The sequence below is a fragment of the Ceratotherium simum genome, chromosome 35 (genome assembly GCF_057802395.1).
Source record: "Ceratotherium simum simum isolate JZ-2026a chromosome 35, ASM5780239v1, whole genome shotgun sequence".
In the NCBI taxonomy this organism is placed as follows: domain Eukaryota; kingdom Metazoa; phylum Chordata; class Mammalia; order Perissodactyla; family Rhinocerotidae; genus Ceratotherium; species Ceratotherium simum.
Genome location: NC_141934.1, coordinates 18,799,028 through 18,814,314, shown reverse-complemented (window position 1 = coordinate 18,814,314; position 15,287 = coordinate 18,799,028). Strand labels below are relative to the sequence as shown.

Here is a 15,287-nt window from a genome sequence, read left to right as displayed (position 1 = left end):
AATAATAAATCACTTGTACCAGCTTTGTTAATATGCAAACTAATAAAAAAATGGTGCAGGAAGCAGAAACACCCTTCAAGTGGTACACTGCTTGATGATCTGTTTCAATAACCTCAATTCTGGCTTTCACGCTAGAGACTCAAAACACCCACACTGGGACGCCAAGTTGATCTTATCTGAGTAGAAATGGAAAGGCATAAAAGAAAATTGCCAGGAATAAGAGAGTAAACTGTATTTCAATAAATTTAGGTTATAAACACATAAATAAGTTACAGCAAGTGGTCTAAGCTATGGGAAGAACAACAGGGCAAGCATGTACTACCAAACCAGTTTCTGGTGACAATGAATCAAGAAGCTAAAAGCAACCATTAAAAATGTTTCCCTGCCCCATGAGGAGGGTAATTTTCATTCACAGAACACACTTACTTAAAGTTTGAACATTATTTCAAAGGACAAAAGTATTACAATTTTTAAAAAGAATCTCAACGCGTCCAATCTAACTGTAGAAAGGGAGCTAAACAGCTTGACTACTATTTTCTAAAAGAAACAATGTTTTATTTGTTTCAAAATAAACTCTTACAGGAAGATTCAAATCAAAGTATGCAAAATAATAAATTTATGGGGAAAAGGAATTAATAACTATTGAACATTAACAATGTCAAGTACTATGCAGCACACATCATATACATCATCTAACAAAAACTCAAGAGGCACAGTATCCTGCACATAATTTAAAGGGCGCTAAGGCTTAGTGAAGTTAGGGTATCCGGGCAAGTAAGAGACCCTGAAATCAAACCAAGGTCTAACCCAGAGTTCTTCAGAACTGTCCCAAGCTTCATTCCATGACAGACTGCACACATCACAATTAACTTTCTTATAAAATAATAACTCAACTTGACCTGGGCTTCAGTTTTTATCACAAATTCTGAACTCATGAGCACAGAGTAAATGAATTATCTGCATTTCTCTTCTCTCCCAATTCTTCTGCTCTTCTAATTTTCTCCCAACAAAGAAATATTTTACTATTAAAACACAAAAGACTGAAAAGAATGCAATTCAACCACACATTAGTATTTTTCTGACAAGAATAAAATTTGATATAAAAAACTACACAGTAAGCTATAATATTTAAAAATATGTACTTTGTTCCATATACATTAAAAATTTTATGTAAAAAGGACTGTGTTTAAAGGTACATTACTATACAGATAAAAGAGCTTTAGTCTGGCATAGGATTATGGAAACAGTAAATTTTCCACATTTTCCTGAAATGGCTTTGTGTGTACTTTTGTTTTATTTTGCAGTGGGAGAGAGAATTACCAAACATTTGGAATACCTAAGAGTACTCAGCTCTTAAAATCAATGCCTCTAAAAGTATACTGCTCTTAGTAACAGATGGCCTCTAGGTCTACTCCAAATCACAGAGGTAGGAACTAAAGTTCAGAATGAAAATAGATAAATTTGGTGGGAAAAGTCTTTTGGAGTGACTTAAATGATGACACTTCATCAACTGTAGCTTAAGAATCCCAAGCAGTGGGCCGGCCCCGTGGCTTAGTGGTTGGGTGCGTGCGCTCTGCTGCTGGCGGCCCGGGTTCGGATCCCGGCTGCGCACCGACACACCGCTTCTCTGGTCATGCTGAGGCCGCGTCCCACATGCAGCAACTAGAAGAATGTGCAGCTATGACGTACAACTATCTACTGGGCTTTGGGGGGAAAAAATAAATAAATAAAATCTTAAAAAAAAAAAAAGAATCCCAAGCAGTGATATTACCCTAGATATTAGCTTGGATAAGAAACTTCATGGTACTAGAATGTCCTTTCAGCTTGGATCACCTACAAGTACTATATACAGACTCAGGAAGAGAAGTGAAAAAAGCTTTTCCCATACAAGCTCTTAATTAACCCATCCTTTCTCAACTATTTCTCCCCTTAAAACGCCATCCAGAGCCTGGGAAAATCCTGTTATGCCAGAAAGTAAGGAGACAGGCAAACAATGATGAGGACAGTTCAAAAAACCATAGGAGCCACCATGAAGGGGCTTCCCCCAGCCAAGTCTGAAAAAACTTACACATCACAATAAACGATAGTATTGCCTTATAATCCAGTAAGTAAAATAAGGATCCATTTTTCCAAATTTATATAGATAGAAAGATTAAGGGAAATAGATAAATACATACATACATGGGAAAAAATGAAAAGCTCTTCCTTACAATAGAATGCCAACTAATAAAAGTAGAAGAAATGGTGGCATTTGAAAATTAACATTACAGCCACAATAGTAATAACTGATTTAGACAAGGACCACCAACAGTTGCTAAAACAAGTGAGTCAGAATTTGAAAACAAACAGGATTATTACACGATCTCATTGGATCTAGCCATAAATTACTTATTAATTACAAAGAGAGAATTAACAAATATCATAGTTAACAAGTACTTATTAATTTACAGTGGAGAACCTAGCAAAACAACCACCTCAAACAAGTGATCAACAATGTTAACATCATTAATAATGGAACATTGAAATCCCGGGCCTCCTGCTATGATACCCTGAGAAGGATACAACATCACTTCTATGAAAGTATTCTTACTAAAAAGCATAACCTGAATCTCACCATGAGGAAACTATCTCAAATTGAGCAACATTATATAAAACATATGGCCTGAACTCATCCAAAACGTCCATGTCAAGAAACAAAAAGAAAGCCTAAGGAATTCTTCAAGACTTAAAGAGACATGAAAACTATATAAGGTACGAACATGGACTAGATCTTGGGGGAGGGGAGTTAAACCATAAAGGACATAATTGGGACAACTGATAACATCGGCTGAACTATGGATTAGACAAAGGCATTTTATCACTATTAAATTTCCTAATTTTCATAATTGTACTGTGCTTATACGAGAGGATATATTTGTCCTTAGAAAATGTACACCTAAATACTTAAGGGTTAGAAAAGAACAATCTCAATTGTGCAAATGACTCTCAAGTAGTTCAGGGAATAAATTTTAAAAAATACACACACACACACACATTGGGGAAGGTGAGAGCGTGAGCAATCACACAAATTACAAAGCAAATTGGGCAAAAGAAAAACTATTGGTGAATCTGAGTAAAAGGAAATTATAAGTTCTTTGTGCTATTCCTGAAACTTCTCTCAGTTTGAAATTATATCAATATAAAAAGAAACAAGAAATCTGTATAATTTTATTTTTATAAAACTGTATGTGAAAGCATTTTGAGCATTCCAGGACACCTCCGAGTCTCCAGCATGATACTTAGGTGTCTCAACATCACTGTGATGCTGCTCCTTCTCTTACCTTTCTAACAGATTGTGGATCGCTTTGAAGAGCAGCGTCCTACATTCATAGGAAAGGCCATTTTCCCAGAGTCCTTCTTCCACAACTGAAAAAAACAAAACAAAACAAAACAAAAAAATGAACCAGTAAGCAGAGCATCCAAAAAAATAAAAAATGAAAGAAACTTTTAAAACATTTTTCTAAAGCAAAGTTAATGAGTTAATTTAAATAACTTAAATTATCTCACACTGAAACAGAGAAACCATGTTAAATACTTGCCCCAAGTCATAAAGTACTTATGTTCAGAAGGAAATAACTGTTTCAATTTTAGCATCTTTGAAATATAGGCATGGTACAATCCCCCTCCCAAAAAGGTCTTTCCAACCTGCTTCTTCGAAATTTGAAATCATTCAAAATCCTCAAATTAATCTTTCTACCTAATAATGTGACAAAGACTAATTTTTTTTTCCTTTTGTGAGGAAGATCAGCCCTGAGCTAACATCCATGCCAATCCTCCTCTTTTTTCTGAGGGAGACTGGCCCTGGGCTAACATCCATACCCATCTTCCTCCACTTTATGTGGGACACCACCACAGCATGGCCTGACAAGCGGTGTATCGGTGCACGCCCGGGATCCGAACCCAGGCCGCCAGCAGCGGAGCAGGTGCACTTAAATGCTATGCCACAGGGCCGGCCCCAAGACTAATTTTTTTAAAGTTCTATTTAAAGGTAACAAAAATGTCACAAATTAACATTAAAGTTATCATATGTATTTTCAGAGGGAAAATCAAAAGGAAAAATATCCAAAAACGTCAGAGTTACAAAAATTTCTTTAAGTGTTTTGTAGACGGTATCTGAATAGGATTTTAACGACATGATTTCAGGGAAAATGTCAGGAAATTAAATCTTAATATAACATCAAATTTATTTCCTTAACTCATAATTTCATTAATGTTTGACATTTTGGGAAATAGTGTATTTGCCTTTGAAATATGTTATAACACTGAGCCACAAGTAACTCTAACACCAAGAGAACCCAACAGACTAACAATGTTCCATGCATTCCTAACATTCTTTTCGTATATAAAAAGATATATAACACCCTAGACGGGTAGGTAGGTAATTTTCTTTTAAATTATATTACTTCAAGATAGCAAAAAATTGGAAGGATGAAAACAGCATTTGCAGAAGAAAATTTCCTCTCCCTTTTACTTGTTATCTTGACATAAGCACTCACCAGAGAAAATTTTGACTGAGAATTAAAACACATGTTAAATCCACAATTTATTTTTAATGCTCTTACCATACCAACTGACATCTCAAAATGTATCTCCACATTCTCCAATCAGATAGAATTTGAAAAGTGTATTAACATTCATGGGTTTTATCTACAGGACTTTCTTTAAATGATAAAACTGGATAAATATTTTTTTCTTGGTAAGTCAGATAACTTTATTTTCCTGCCTATGTGGTTAATCATGATTTACAAAATTTTCCCAAAGCAACCTCTGTCAGAAACATTTTATGTTATTTATAACTAGAGAAATAGAAATAAAGTATAGCAAATTGTAAACAAATACTCCTGCTAGCAACAGACTGTCTCTGTTCAAGACAAAACATCCAAAAGTTTTCTACAACCCTCTGGAGGTGTCATGAATCTCCATTCTCACACATTTACCTTCTGGGTAGAGCTTTTCCTGAGTGAGAAAGAAAGCTAACATTTCAATAAAAGGAACACCCCATATTAATTTGCTTTTCTTTCCTAATACGTTTCAGTGACTCTAAGACACCATCAATTTTAAGATGCACCATTATTTTATATATCACTGGGAGTGGAGGAATGGGGGGAGGCGGGGAGCTGCCAACTCAACTATAACATGGCTCTTACCACTTAGGATTTTTAATTTGCAATTATTTAAAGAGCTCCTTTAGATTTATTGAGACATTTTTTTTCAAATATCATTATTGTACATACATAAAATGGATAATACAAGCAAAAAAAAATAAGTTAAAAATTCTTAAAACTTCATCAACATTCAAAGTCCAACTCTTCTGAATCACTCTTCAACTCAGTCACTGGTGTCAGTGTTTTTCTACATAATAGTCTTTTGTGCCATAAAGAGTGTTGGTGATGCAGTATTTGTTAAAAGAGTGTCCCACTCTTCAAGATTTTTTCCAAGTTGGTAACACCTATTCTGCACATTTTTAAAAAACTTTTTATAATTAAAATATTCAAACATACTTTAAAATAGAATAACAAGCTCCAATAAATTCCTAAACCAAATTATCAACACTGTGTCATCTGCTCCAACCACCCTGCTTTCTTTTCGTCTTTCTTTTCATTTTTCTTGATATAGTTTAAAACAAATCCCACTGCTAAGTACTTCAGTGTACATCAAATCAGAATCTAAACAAGGTCTATCAATTGCCTCTCAAGTTCTCTATCTTAAGTCTCCTTAGTCTACAACAGCTCATCTCCTTTTTTCAAACATGCCAATAAGTTATTAAAGAAACTAGGTTAGTTGTCTTACAGAATACCTCACATTCACGTCTAACTGCTTCCTCATGATATCGTTTTTTCATGCTAGTGCTACTTTGACCTTAACAGAACATACCAAAGGAAAGGTCTCAGATAACCACAACTCTTTATTTCTTCCTCAAATGGTCCTCAAATACTTTGTTAACTGAAATGTTGAAGGGTTATAGCAGTCCCTTCATGCACTGTGAAATACTAAACACGTCCGAGCACGCAAAGGCAATGCCAACTACATGCATCACAATTTTAAGATACCATTATGATTTTACTCTGATTTCAATAATTTTAAAATAGGTCTTAGAATTGATTTTTTCTCTTTGAAAAAAATCTTAAAAGACTAATTACAAAAAATCTACGACAAACATCATAATGTTAAAAGACTGAATATTTTCCCCCTAAAATCAAGAACAAGACAAGAAAGTCTGCACCCACCACTCCTATTCCACGTTACAGTGGAGGTCTTAGCCAGTACAATAAGGCAAGAAAAGAAATACCAGGCATACTAATTGGAATGGAAGAAATAAAACTGTCTTTATTCACAGATGACATGACTATTAGCAAATCCTAAAGAATCAACAAAAAAAACTATTAGAACTGAAACTGAGTTTAGGTAGATCACAGCATACTAGGTCAACAGACACAAAACAATCATATTTCTGTATATTGGAATGAACATTTAGAAATCAAATTTTTTTAAGTACCATCTACAATAGCACCAAAAACCATGAAATCCTTGGATATAAATCTTACAAATTATATGCAGGATCTACATGCTGAAAACTACAATACTGATGAAAGAAATCAAAAAGACATAAATAAATGCAGAGGTATATATTGATTGTGGACTAGAAAAATCATTATTATTAAGATGTCAATTCTTTCCAAACCAATCTAAAGTCAACTCAATTCCAATCAAAATCACTGCAGGATTTTTTATAGAAATCGAGAAGTTGAGTCTACATATTTATATGAAAAAGCAAAGAAACTAGAATAGCCAAAATAATGCTGTAAAAGAAAAATACAGTTGGGAGACTTACACCATCTGATTTTTAGACTTACTATAAAGCTAGAATAAACAACATAGTATAGTATTAGAGTAAGGACAGATATACAGATCAACAGAACAGAATAGAGAGACCAGAAACAGACTCACAAATATATGGTCAATTAATTTTCAACAAAGGTGCAAAGGCAATTCAGTGGAGAAAGAACAGTCTTTCCAACAAATGGTGCTGGAATTGATGAATATCCCTATGCAAAAAAATGAGCCTCAAACCCTACCTCACAGCATATAGAAAAATTAACTCAAAATGGATCATAGAACAAAATGCAAAACCTAAAATTATAAAACTTTGAAAACATAGGAGAAACTTTTATAAGCTTAGGTTCAGTAAAAATTTCTTAGCTATAACACCAAAAGCATGATCCATAAAGAAAAACTGTTAAAGAGAGCTTCACCAAAATAAAGAACTCTGTTCTTTAAAAAGTTTGGAAGAGTTACATTAAGCTATAGAAAAGACAAGCCACAGATAGGGGATAAGCACAAATCACATATCCAACAAGGACTTGTATTCACAATATGCTATTCTTAAAAAAAAAAAAAAACAAAATTCAACACTACCAAAAAAAATTTAGAAAATGGACAAAAGATTTGAACAGATATTTCACCAAAGAACATATATGAAGGGCAAATAAAAACATGAAAAGATGCTCAAAACATCACTAGTCATTAAAAAAATGCAGATTAAAATCACAATATCAGTCATTAGCACAGCTTTAAAGAAAAACTGAAAATATTAAGTGCTACTGACCATACAGAGTAACTAAAACTGTCATGTACTGCTGATGGGAATGCAAAAACAGTATAGCCACTTTGGAAAAGTTGACTTTGGCAATTTTTTCTAAAGTTAACCATACACTGGCCATACAGCCCAGCGATATCCCTCCTAGGTACATATTCAAGTAGAGTTAAGGACTTATATTTACATGAAAAACTGTAGCAAATGTTTATAGTTGTTTTTATCATAATTGACAAAAACTAGAAACCACCCAAATGTCCCTCAACTGGGGAAAGGACCAACAGTAGAAAATCCATACAATGCGATACCATTCAGAAATAAAAGGAACTACTGATACACTCAAAACATGGATGAACGTCATTATGCTAAGTGAAAAAAGCTACACTCAAAAACCACATGCTGTATGATTCATTTATATGACATTCTTGCAAAGGCAAACTTAAGGTAATGTAAACTGCTCAATGGTTTCCAGGGATAGGAGTGGTGGGAAGAGTTGATAACAAAGGGACATGGGAAATTTAGGGGTTGATGGAACTGTTCTATATCTTGAATGTGGTGGTGGCTACATAACTGTGTACACTTGCCAAAACTCATAGAACTAAACACTAAAAAACAGTAAAATTTACTCTCAATCTTTTACTGTTCTTATTTACATAAACTTATTTTAATATTGGACAAAGCTTCCAGACCTAAGCCATCATGAATATGCTTAAATTGAATTTTTATATTTTTAGTGTTGAAAATGAGAACAGGGTGTGAGTCAAAAGGACTCCTACTCTAAACGTGTGTACACTTAAACATGATTGTTTTTATCCAAAGGATGTGGTGTCTGGTTAATCTTCTTCCATAAATTATTAAAAGAAAAAAAAATAAATAAATAAAAAACAACAGTTTCAGCAACAAGAGATTACAGACCCAAGGGGCCCTTCCCAACAGCAAAATATAATATTAGTTATATTATGTACTTCATATTAAATACTGTAAATAATACAATATAACAAATAACAAATACAATATTTCTTAAAATATTTTTGTTTTTAAATAAATTTGAAAAAGTGTCTTTATTAATAATACTTTTATATGGCAATTTTCATATCTTCCTTTATATTATAAAAATGTATAGTATTATATAAATTAATATAAAGTTTAGGCACCAACTTAATAGAAAACAAGGAAGAAGGTAATAAAGAAAAAACTACATTAAGCTCTTGATTAAGGAAAATACACTAAAGCTTAAAAAACAACAGAAATTTATGAATTATCCTACAAGTTAACCAGTAAAATTTAAAGTATAAGTCAGCAAAGGTAATTAAAAATGGTACAGTGTTTGGACTTTATCAGAACATTTAAATTTCATAAGTCTTACATATTTTATTAAGATTCAAGAGCAGTCAATAACTTACCAGAAGTCAACAACTGTGATCAAAGATTAACCACTCTAATAAATACTATCAATTTAGGCCATGAATTTCAGGATAATGCATTAATTTGCTAACTCTTTTAATTTACTGTCTATATATAGCAAATACACTTATGGAAAGGAACATAAGTCAGACCATATTTTATATCTTATCTACTTCATGCACAGAATTTCCAGAAATACAAGAGTGATGTGTGTTTCAATGAATCTGAAAAATTCCAAAGTAAGTTAAATCTAGACTGGCATTTTTGGAATCTAATAATAGATATTTGGCCAACATTCACTGGACAACAGTTCTTGGCTGTTATGCCTCAAACACCAGGCTAGAAATTAAGAACACTCTCCAAAAGCTAACACAGATTTGCAAAACCACTGTGAAACACAAACTACTTTGAAAACTTTGCCGAAGTATACTTTGCCGAACAGCTATCAAACATAAACAGTCTTTCATTTTAAAATAATAAAATAAAGTAACTAATAGTCAAGGTTGATTTTCTATCCAGAAAACAATCTTTCTCATTTTCTGAGGCTTTATTCTATGTGCCAAGCTTTGAACCACACACTAAATATAAATGAGTTGGGGCGGGGGGGGCGTACTTTTCACCACAACACTATGAAAAGGAGTAAAGGAAACGTGGCATTCACTCTTGCCACTCAGCATCTCATTTCTTCGATCACTGGAAATTGCCTATTTCATGAGCTCTGGTTGGAGTCAAAGATGGTCACCCCTAACAGCAGCTGAAAATACTGATTCTCTTTTCCATCCTCTCCTACAACATGGACAAAGATATATATCCTAAACTCCGCTAGATGCTCCTGTACCACACCTTTGACTCTGTATCTAGCGACACAAAAGCAAGTGGAAGGAGAGATCTTTCTGTCAGCACTGGAAATAGAGGCTGCAAGATCAAGTTTCTGGTGCTAAAGTAACAGAGGTACTGCAGCATCTAATGCTTGGTGGTGATACTACTAGTTTTCTCATCAAACGAATACTGCAGCACTGATCCTAAAAGTGCCAAGTACTGTGAACACTCGATATTCTTTTAGTAAATTCCTTTTCTTAGTTTGCAACTAAGATCTCTGACCGATACAATTTATTCTCATCTCCATTTTATAAATGAGAAAACTAAGGCTTAAAAACTTTACACTTGCCCAAGGTCACATAACTAATAAGTTCAAGAATCTAGAGTCAAACATAGCTATACTCAGCAGCTAAGAGGATCAAAAGTATTTTATATCTACTTTTATAAATGGTAAATATACGATTTATTCCATTAATTAAACTCCCCAAGGGGAAGCAATTTATTTTCATAGCTGCAGTGACCAGGACATTTCAGATATTTATAAACATGTGTTGAGTTGACCTGATATTATGTGCACATACCTTTCAAATTTCATTGGAATTAGCTTCAATCTAAAATCCCTTTATATCCAGTTAAGAGGATTAGTGGCAAAGATATGAATCAAATCCCAGTTTTCTGACTCTAATGCCCATGCTCTTTCCAATATACCACACTACTCCATAGGGTTAGTGTTAAGTTAACCCACTTCCTTTTTATTCTTAGTACTGTCTAGAAAGGCAACTTTCAACACTGAAGTTAAATTTCCCTTTGGATCCACAATTTGTACCTTGAATTAATGTTTTCTAAATAGCTGCAAGGAACTTTTTCAAAGGTTAAACAAAATTGAAATTGCTTCTGCAATCTATTTGTACGACTCCATGGTAAAGTCAGAGAAAATCACATAATAGCTTTTTAAACTAATTTATCTGAAACACCTTCCTCCCAAGGTAAAATTAAACCAACACTTCATTTGCTTGACACTGAGATTCTTCAGAAAGCATCCTTTTTTGGGGCAGCCTGAGAGTAGTTAGTCTAGGTTAAGTTTCCGCAAATGACATGAGATGCATTTAAAACTTCATTCTCTATCTTCCTTCCAAAGAGGAATCAGAAGAAAAGGACCTGCCAAGAGTTTTGTAAGAAGGCCTGCAGGTGCTGTCCTCTATCTTTATGAAAGCTACAATCTCCCCAGGGTATACTGTCTCCATCTTTATAAAAAATAAAATAAATTTTAAAAGCCTTTCTTATTCTTTTGATCTTTCAGGTTTCAATTTAAATGCTTATTAATTCCTTAAGAATATAAAGTAGTAAGACTATATCTATACACTATATTTATAAATCTAAAAAGTATAATGGAAGCATTTTTCTAAAACTTTGTTAACAGCTTCAGATAAGAAAGCACCAAGAGACCTAAAATGTATATAAAATAAGTGAGTGGCAACAATCAACCAAAACAAAGAATTCCTAAATTAAAACATTCCCCTGCTGTTATGTGGTCTATTACAGCCAGACTAAAACTGAAAAATAAAACTAAGCCCTACTACAGCTGCCTATTTACAAAGAACAACTATCTTGGCACTAAACTTATCTCACAAATTATAAAGCTATAATCAGAATTTATTTAAATTGCTGTTATTCAACCTTTTTAAATATAGTAATCCTCATAATCAAATATTTAAACTGCAAAAGCACTATATAAATGGATTTTTTTAGCAGAAGACAGTGTTTTAGAAAGGAAATTTTAAGTAGCAGTAATTACTGCTTAGTGCCCCAAAAATTTTCCAAAATCCTCACAAATTGTAATATAACTTCTTTCGACTTTGCAAAACATGGCTCCTTGCAGAATTAATAAGCTTCTTTGAAAGAAAAACCCTATAAAAGGTTCAGGAAAAAAGTCGATATGGCAAAATATCAAAGTAGCATATACTTCAATGATTTTCTGTTTCCCAGCAGAGATCTTCGAACGTATGATATCCCTTCCAATTTGACAAATGAAACTGACATACTTTACTTGAAGGGGAAAAAATGGGAGGAGGGAGAATGGAATAGGGTAGGGAGGAGCATAAAGATTGTGAAACCTTGAAGAAATTCAAGCTCATGCTTTTAGAATTCAGGTCACTCTGCCTTACACAGTTTAAAAGTAGAATTACTTTCAAAGAATACATATTTCCTCTGAGCTATGATACATATTTCCTTTTAATGTATCATATTGCAGCAACAGCTGAAATGAATGTCTAGACATCAAAAACACTTCTTACTCCCACCTACTGCTTTTTTACCTCAGGCATCAAAACTAATGAAACCTATTATCCAGAACATTGAGTTCAGTAACCACATTGGCCATTGCAAATATTGGACGGGGGAGGGGCATTTTCAGGGATGACATTCTTTATCCAGCCATTAAAATTACTGAAAATCAAATTTTGCTCCAAACTCCAGAAATACAAATAGATTAAAGCAAGACACATGAAACAAGAAGATTACTTCCCAGTTAGATTTCAGTGACAAACTGCTAAAGATAGCACAGCTCTGAATCCAGGGTTTATAATCTGCCCCACTGCCTTTGTTTTCAACCTCTATCTGCAATACATAAAGCACACTAGTTTTTTTTTCTTAATTGTTGCAAATTACTAAATCTACTACCTAAGAATTGCACTAAGCAGACATTATAATAAGAAAACATTTACCAATTTAATTTTATGGGTGGCATCAAATGAAATACTTTAAATATATAGAGAATTTTGATTTCTACATCTGCTTTCTTAAAATTGACTTAAAAAAATTGAGTAGCAAAGTAGCATAATGCTACATTGTGAAATATTGCATTTTACCCATAAAAAATCCAATTACATACAACACTATTGATTGATCACAGTTATGCTGCCATCGATTGCCTTGTAAAGCCTATATTTGAAGTCATTAATAACTAAATGGACTTATTACTTATATCAAATTCAACCCACTTAAAGCTCTGATTTCTTCGAATTGCTCATGGGTGTAGAATATTTGGTATCACTTAACAAATCTATGTTGAAAATGGATTTTAACTTTCCTAGTGTCAATTCATCAATCAAATAAGAATTAGCGATAGAAGATATATATCAAAATGCTCCATTTGTTTTGACCTATTTGGAACATTAAATGATTATGAACACTGATAATATTCGTCAGATAGAAGCACAGTTGTGATTCAAAATTTTAACAGTATAATGTCTTACTGAGGAATCTCTAACAGCATGAGTTCTCTGCCAGTTGCAGGATAACCAGAATTTTAATGACGGTTTCTACACAGCACTGTAGCAGTTAAGACATGACCCAAGTTAGCATTTCAATGGATTACAGGACTCCATATAAAGCCACTAAACTTTAAATTGAAGGAGACCATAAAACTAAATTTCTAGATAAATTGAAGAAGACTTTCAAAAGACAATTGCTACAGAAAACAGTCAGGCTACAATGTTACTTTAATAGCTACATAGTGAAAAAGAATTTTGCCCAATAGCTGTTCCTGACTTCTAAGAACCAAACTTTCCCCCATTTGCTACTCTTTTAAAGATTTTTAAATAATTATTACTTTTTTACCCTTTTAAAGTTACTAATATGCTCTTAATTTTGTTCTATAATATGCATAGACAAAGGCCTAGAAAGACAGCCATCAAAATTATCTTTGTGAGAAAAATTATTTTCTTCACCTGTTTGTGTATTCTCCAGATTTTCTTCAATGAACATGCATTACCTTTATAAGCATACATCATATCTGAAATAGATTTTTTAAATAAGGCTACTATTATTTATTAAACAGCCACATACTTAAAAAAGAAAAAAAGCTACTTGCTCAGAAATTACAAAAAAGATCAACATTCTTAGGATAGGAATCACTATAAGATAAAACTAAATTTTGAGAAAGAAAACCAGATATGTGGTTCTTTAGAACATTTATATTTAAATCCACCAATACTACAAAATAAACATTTTATAAACTTCCTCTAAGACAATGACTTTAATCAAAATGTCTCAACTACTGATTTATTTCAACATTGGCACAATTCAGCAGTAAAAATTAAAAATATTTCCTCCCACTCTTCAGACACAACCTGATTTGAAATACACACACACACACACACACACACACACACACACACACCAGATTGCTACTAAAATTTTGACAGGGCAAGTCCCCAAATTGCCTTTTACACTAAAGCTCAAACAGTTGTCTGTCACTGCTATTACAGTGAGTAATCCTTGCAGCTGTAACTGTTTGAAATGCAGCTGTCTCGTTCGCATTCTCTCCCCACCCCCACTCATCCACATTTCTTGCTACAATAATCTTAAAGAGCATTTTACAGGAGGCTTAGCCTGGCTGAGGGCACTCTACGGCGTGACCGAGAGAACATGGAAACACGATTCATTAGACACGCCTGGAGTGATAACAATGGTGCTGCTTCTTGCTGCCTTTCACTTCATACATCAGCCTGAGACTAATGCATTCTCGTTACACAACAAGCACATTTATAGACAGGAAAAAACTGTAATCACCTTTGATTAAGAGACAGCATATTTTTCCTATATGAGCCGCCAGCCATACTGACATAGTAATTATTTTTTAACTGACAGGTTAAAATAGCAAATGTAGCAAAAATAACATCTGCCCAAAAGAGAGAGAAGATGACTACTATGAAGACTTCATACACAAACGTTTCTCCAGACCAGGCTCAGTGCCATATCCTCAAGAACTGATGGGTACCTCGGCTTGTACTTAAGCTAGACAGTCTACGGCAAACAGAACAGACTCTTATTAAGCAATCCCATTCTACACATCCAGTTCTTCGGAGATAAAAATTACAGAATTGTTTTGTCATTTTAACTATAATTATTGTTGACCTACCTTCTTTCCACTTCTCTCACCATAGAACTACAATGTTCAATAGCAGTATTAATCCCCTTCTCTTTTTCCATGATTTTACTTTTACTACAAAATAATTTGTTTTCCTTTATATAAAATGCTAGGCTAAAAGAGAAAACCTGCTTTCTATTTTAAGTAAAACAGTAAAAAAAATGTAATTTTGATTAAAAATAGGAATGTAGAATAATTATTTTATATCAGTCTATCATTTCACCCAGCTTCCATCAATCACTGCACGTGCCGAAGGTATGAATTTTAAATATAAACGCCCTAATTTAAAGTGGAAAAAAGTCATAACCCACATGATACTGACAACACATAAAGTCAATTTTCCTATGGGATTTTGAAAAGTGAACCACTCTACACACCCACACAGTCGCAGTCTTCTGTGAGTTCATGTGTATGCGTTGCTTGGGTTATTGTTTATGGGGGGGTTGGTAATTGACAGGAAATACACATTAGCCGGGAATTGAAAGATTATAGCTAACCCAA

The 15,287-nt window shown here is 33.6% G+C and overlaps 1 protein-coding gene across 5 annotated transcripts in view; it reads right to left on the bottom strand.

The window, feature by feature from the left end:
* MED13L (mediator complex subunit 13L) overlaps positions 1–15,287 on the bottom strand; it is a 297,270-nt gene that overhangs the window by 143,346 nt on the left and 138,637 nt on the right. For all 5 annotated transcript variants that reach the window (XM_087424160.1, XM_087424161.1, XM_014787081.2 and 2 more), the window contains exon 3: positions 3,321–3,405. In XM_087424160.1, coding sequence (XP_087280286.1) covers positions 3,321–3,405 — 85 coding nt within the window. The remainder of the gene's footprint in view (positions 1–3,320; positions 3,406–15,287) is intronic.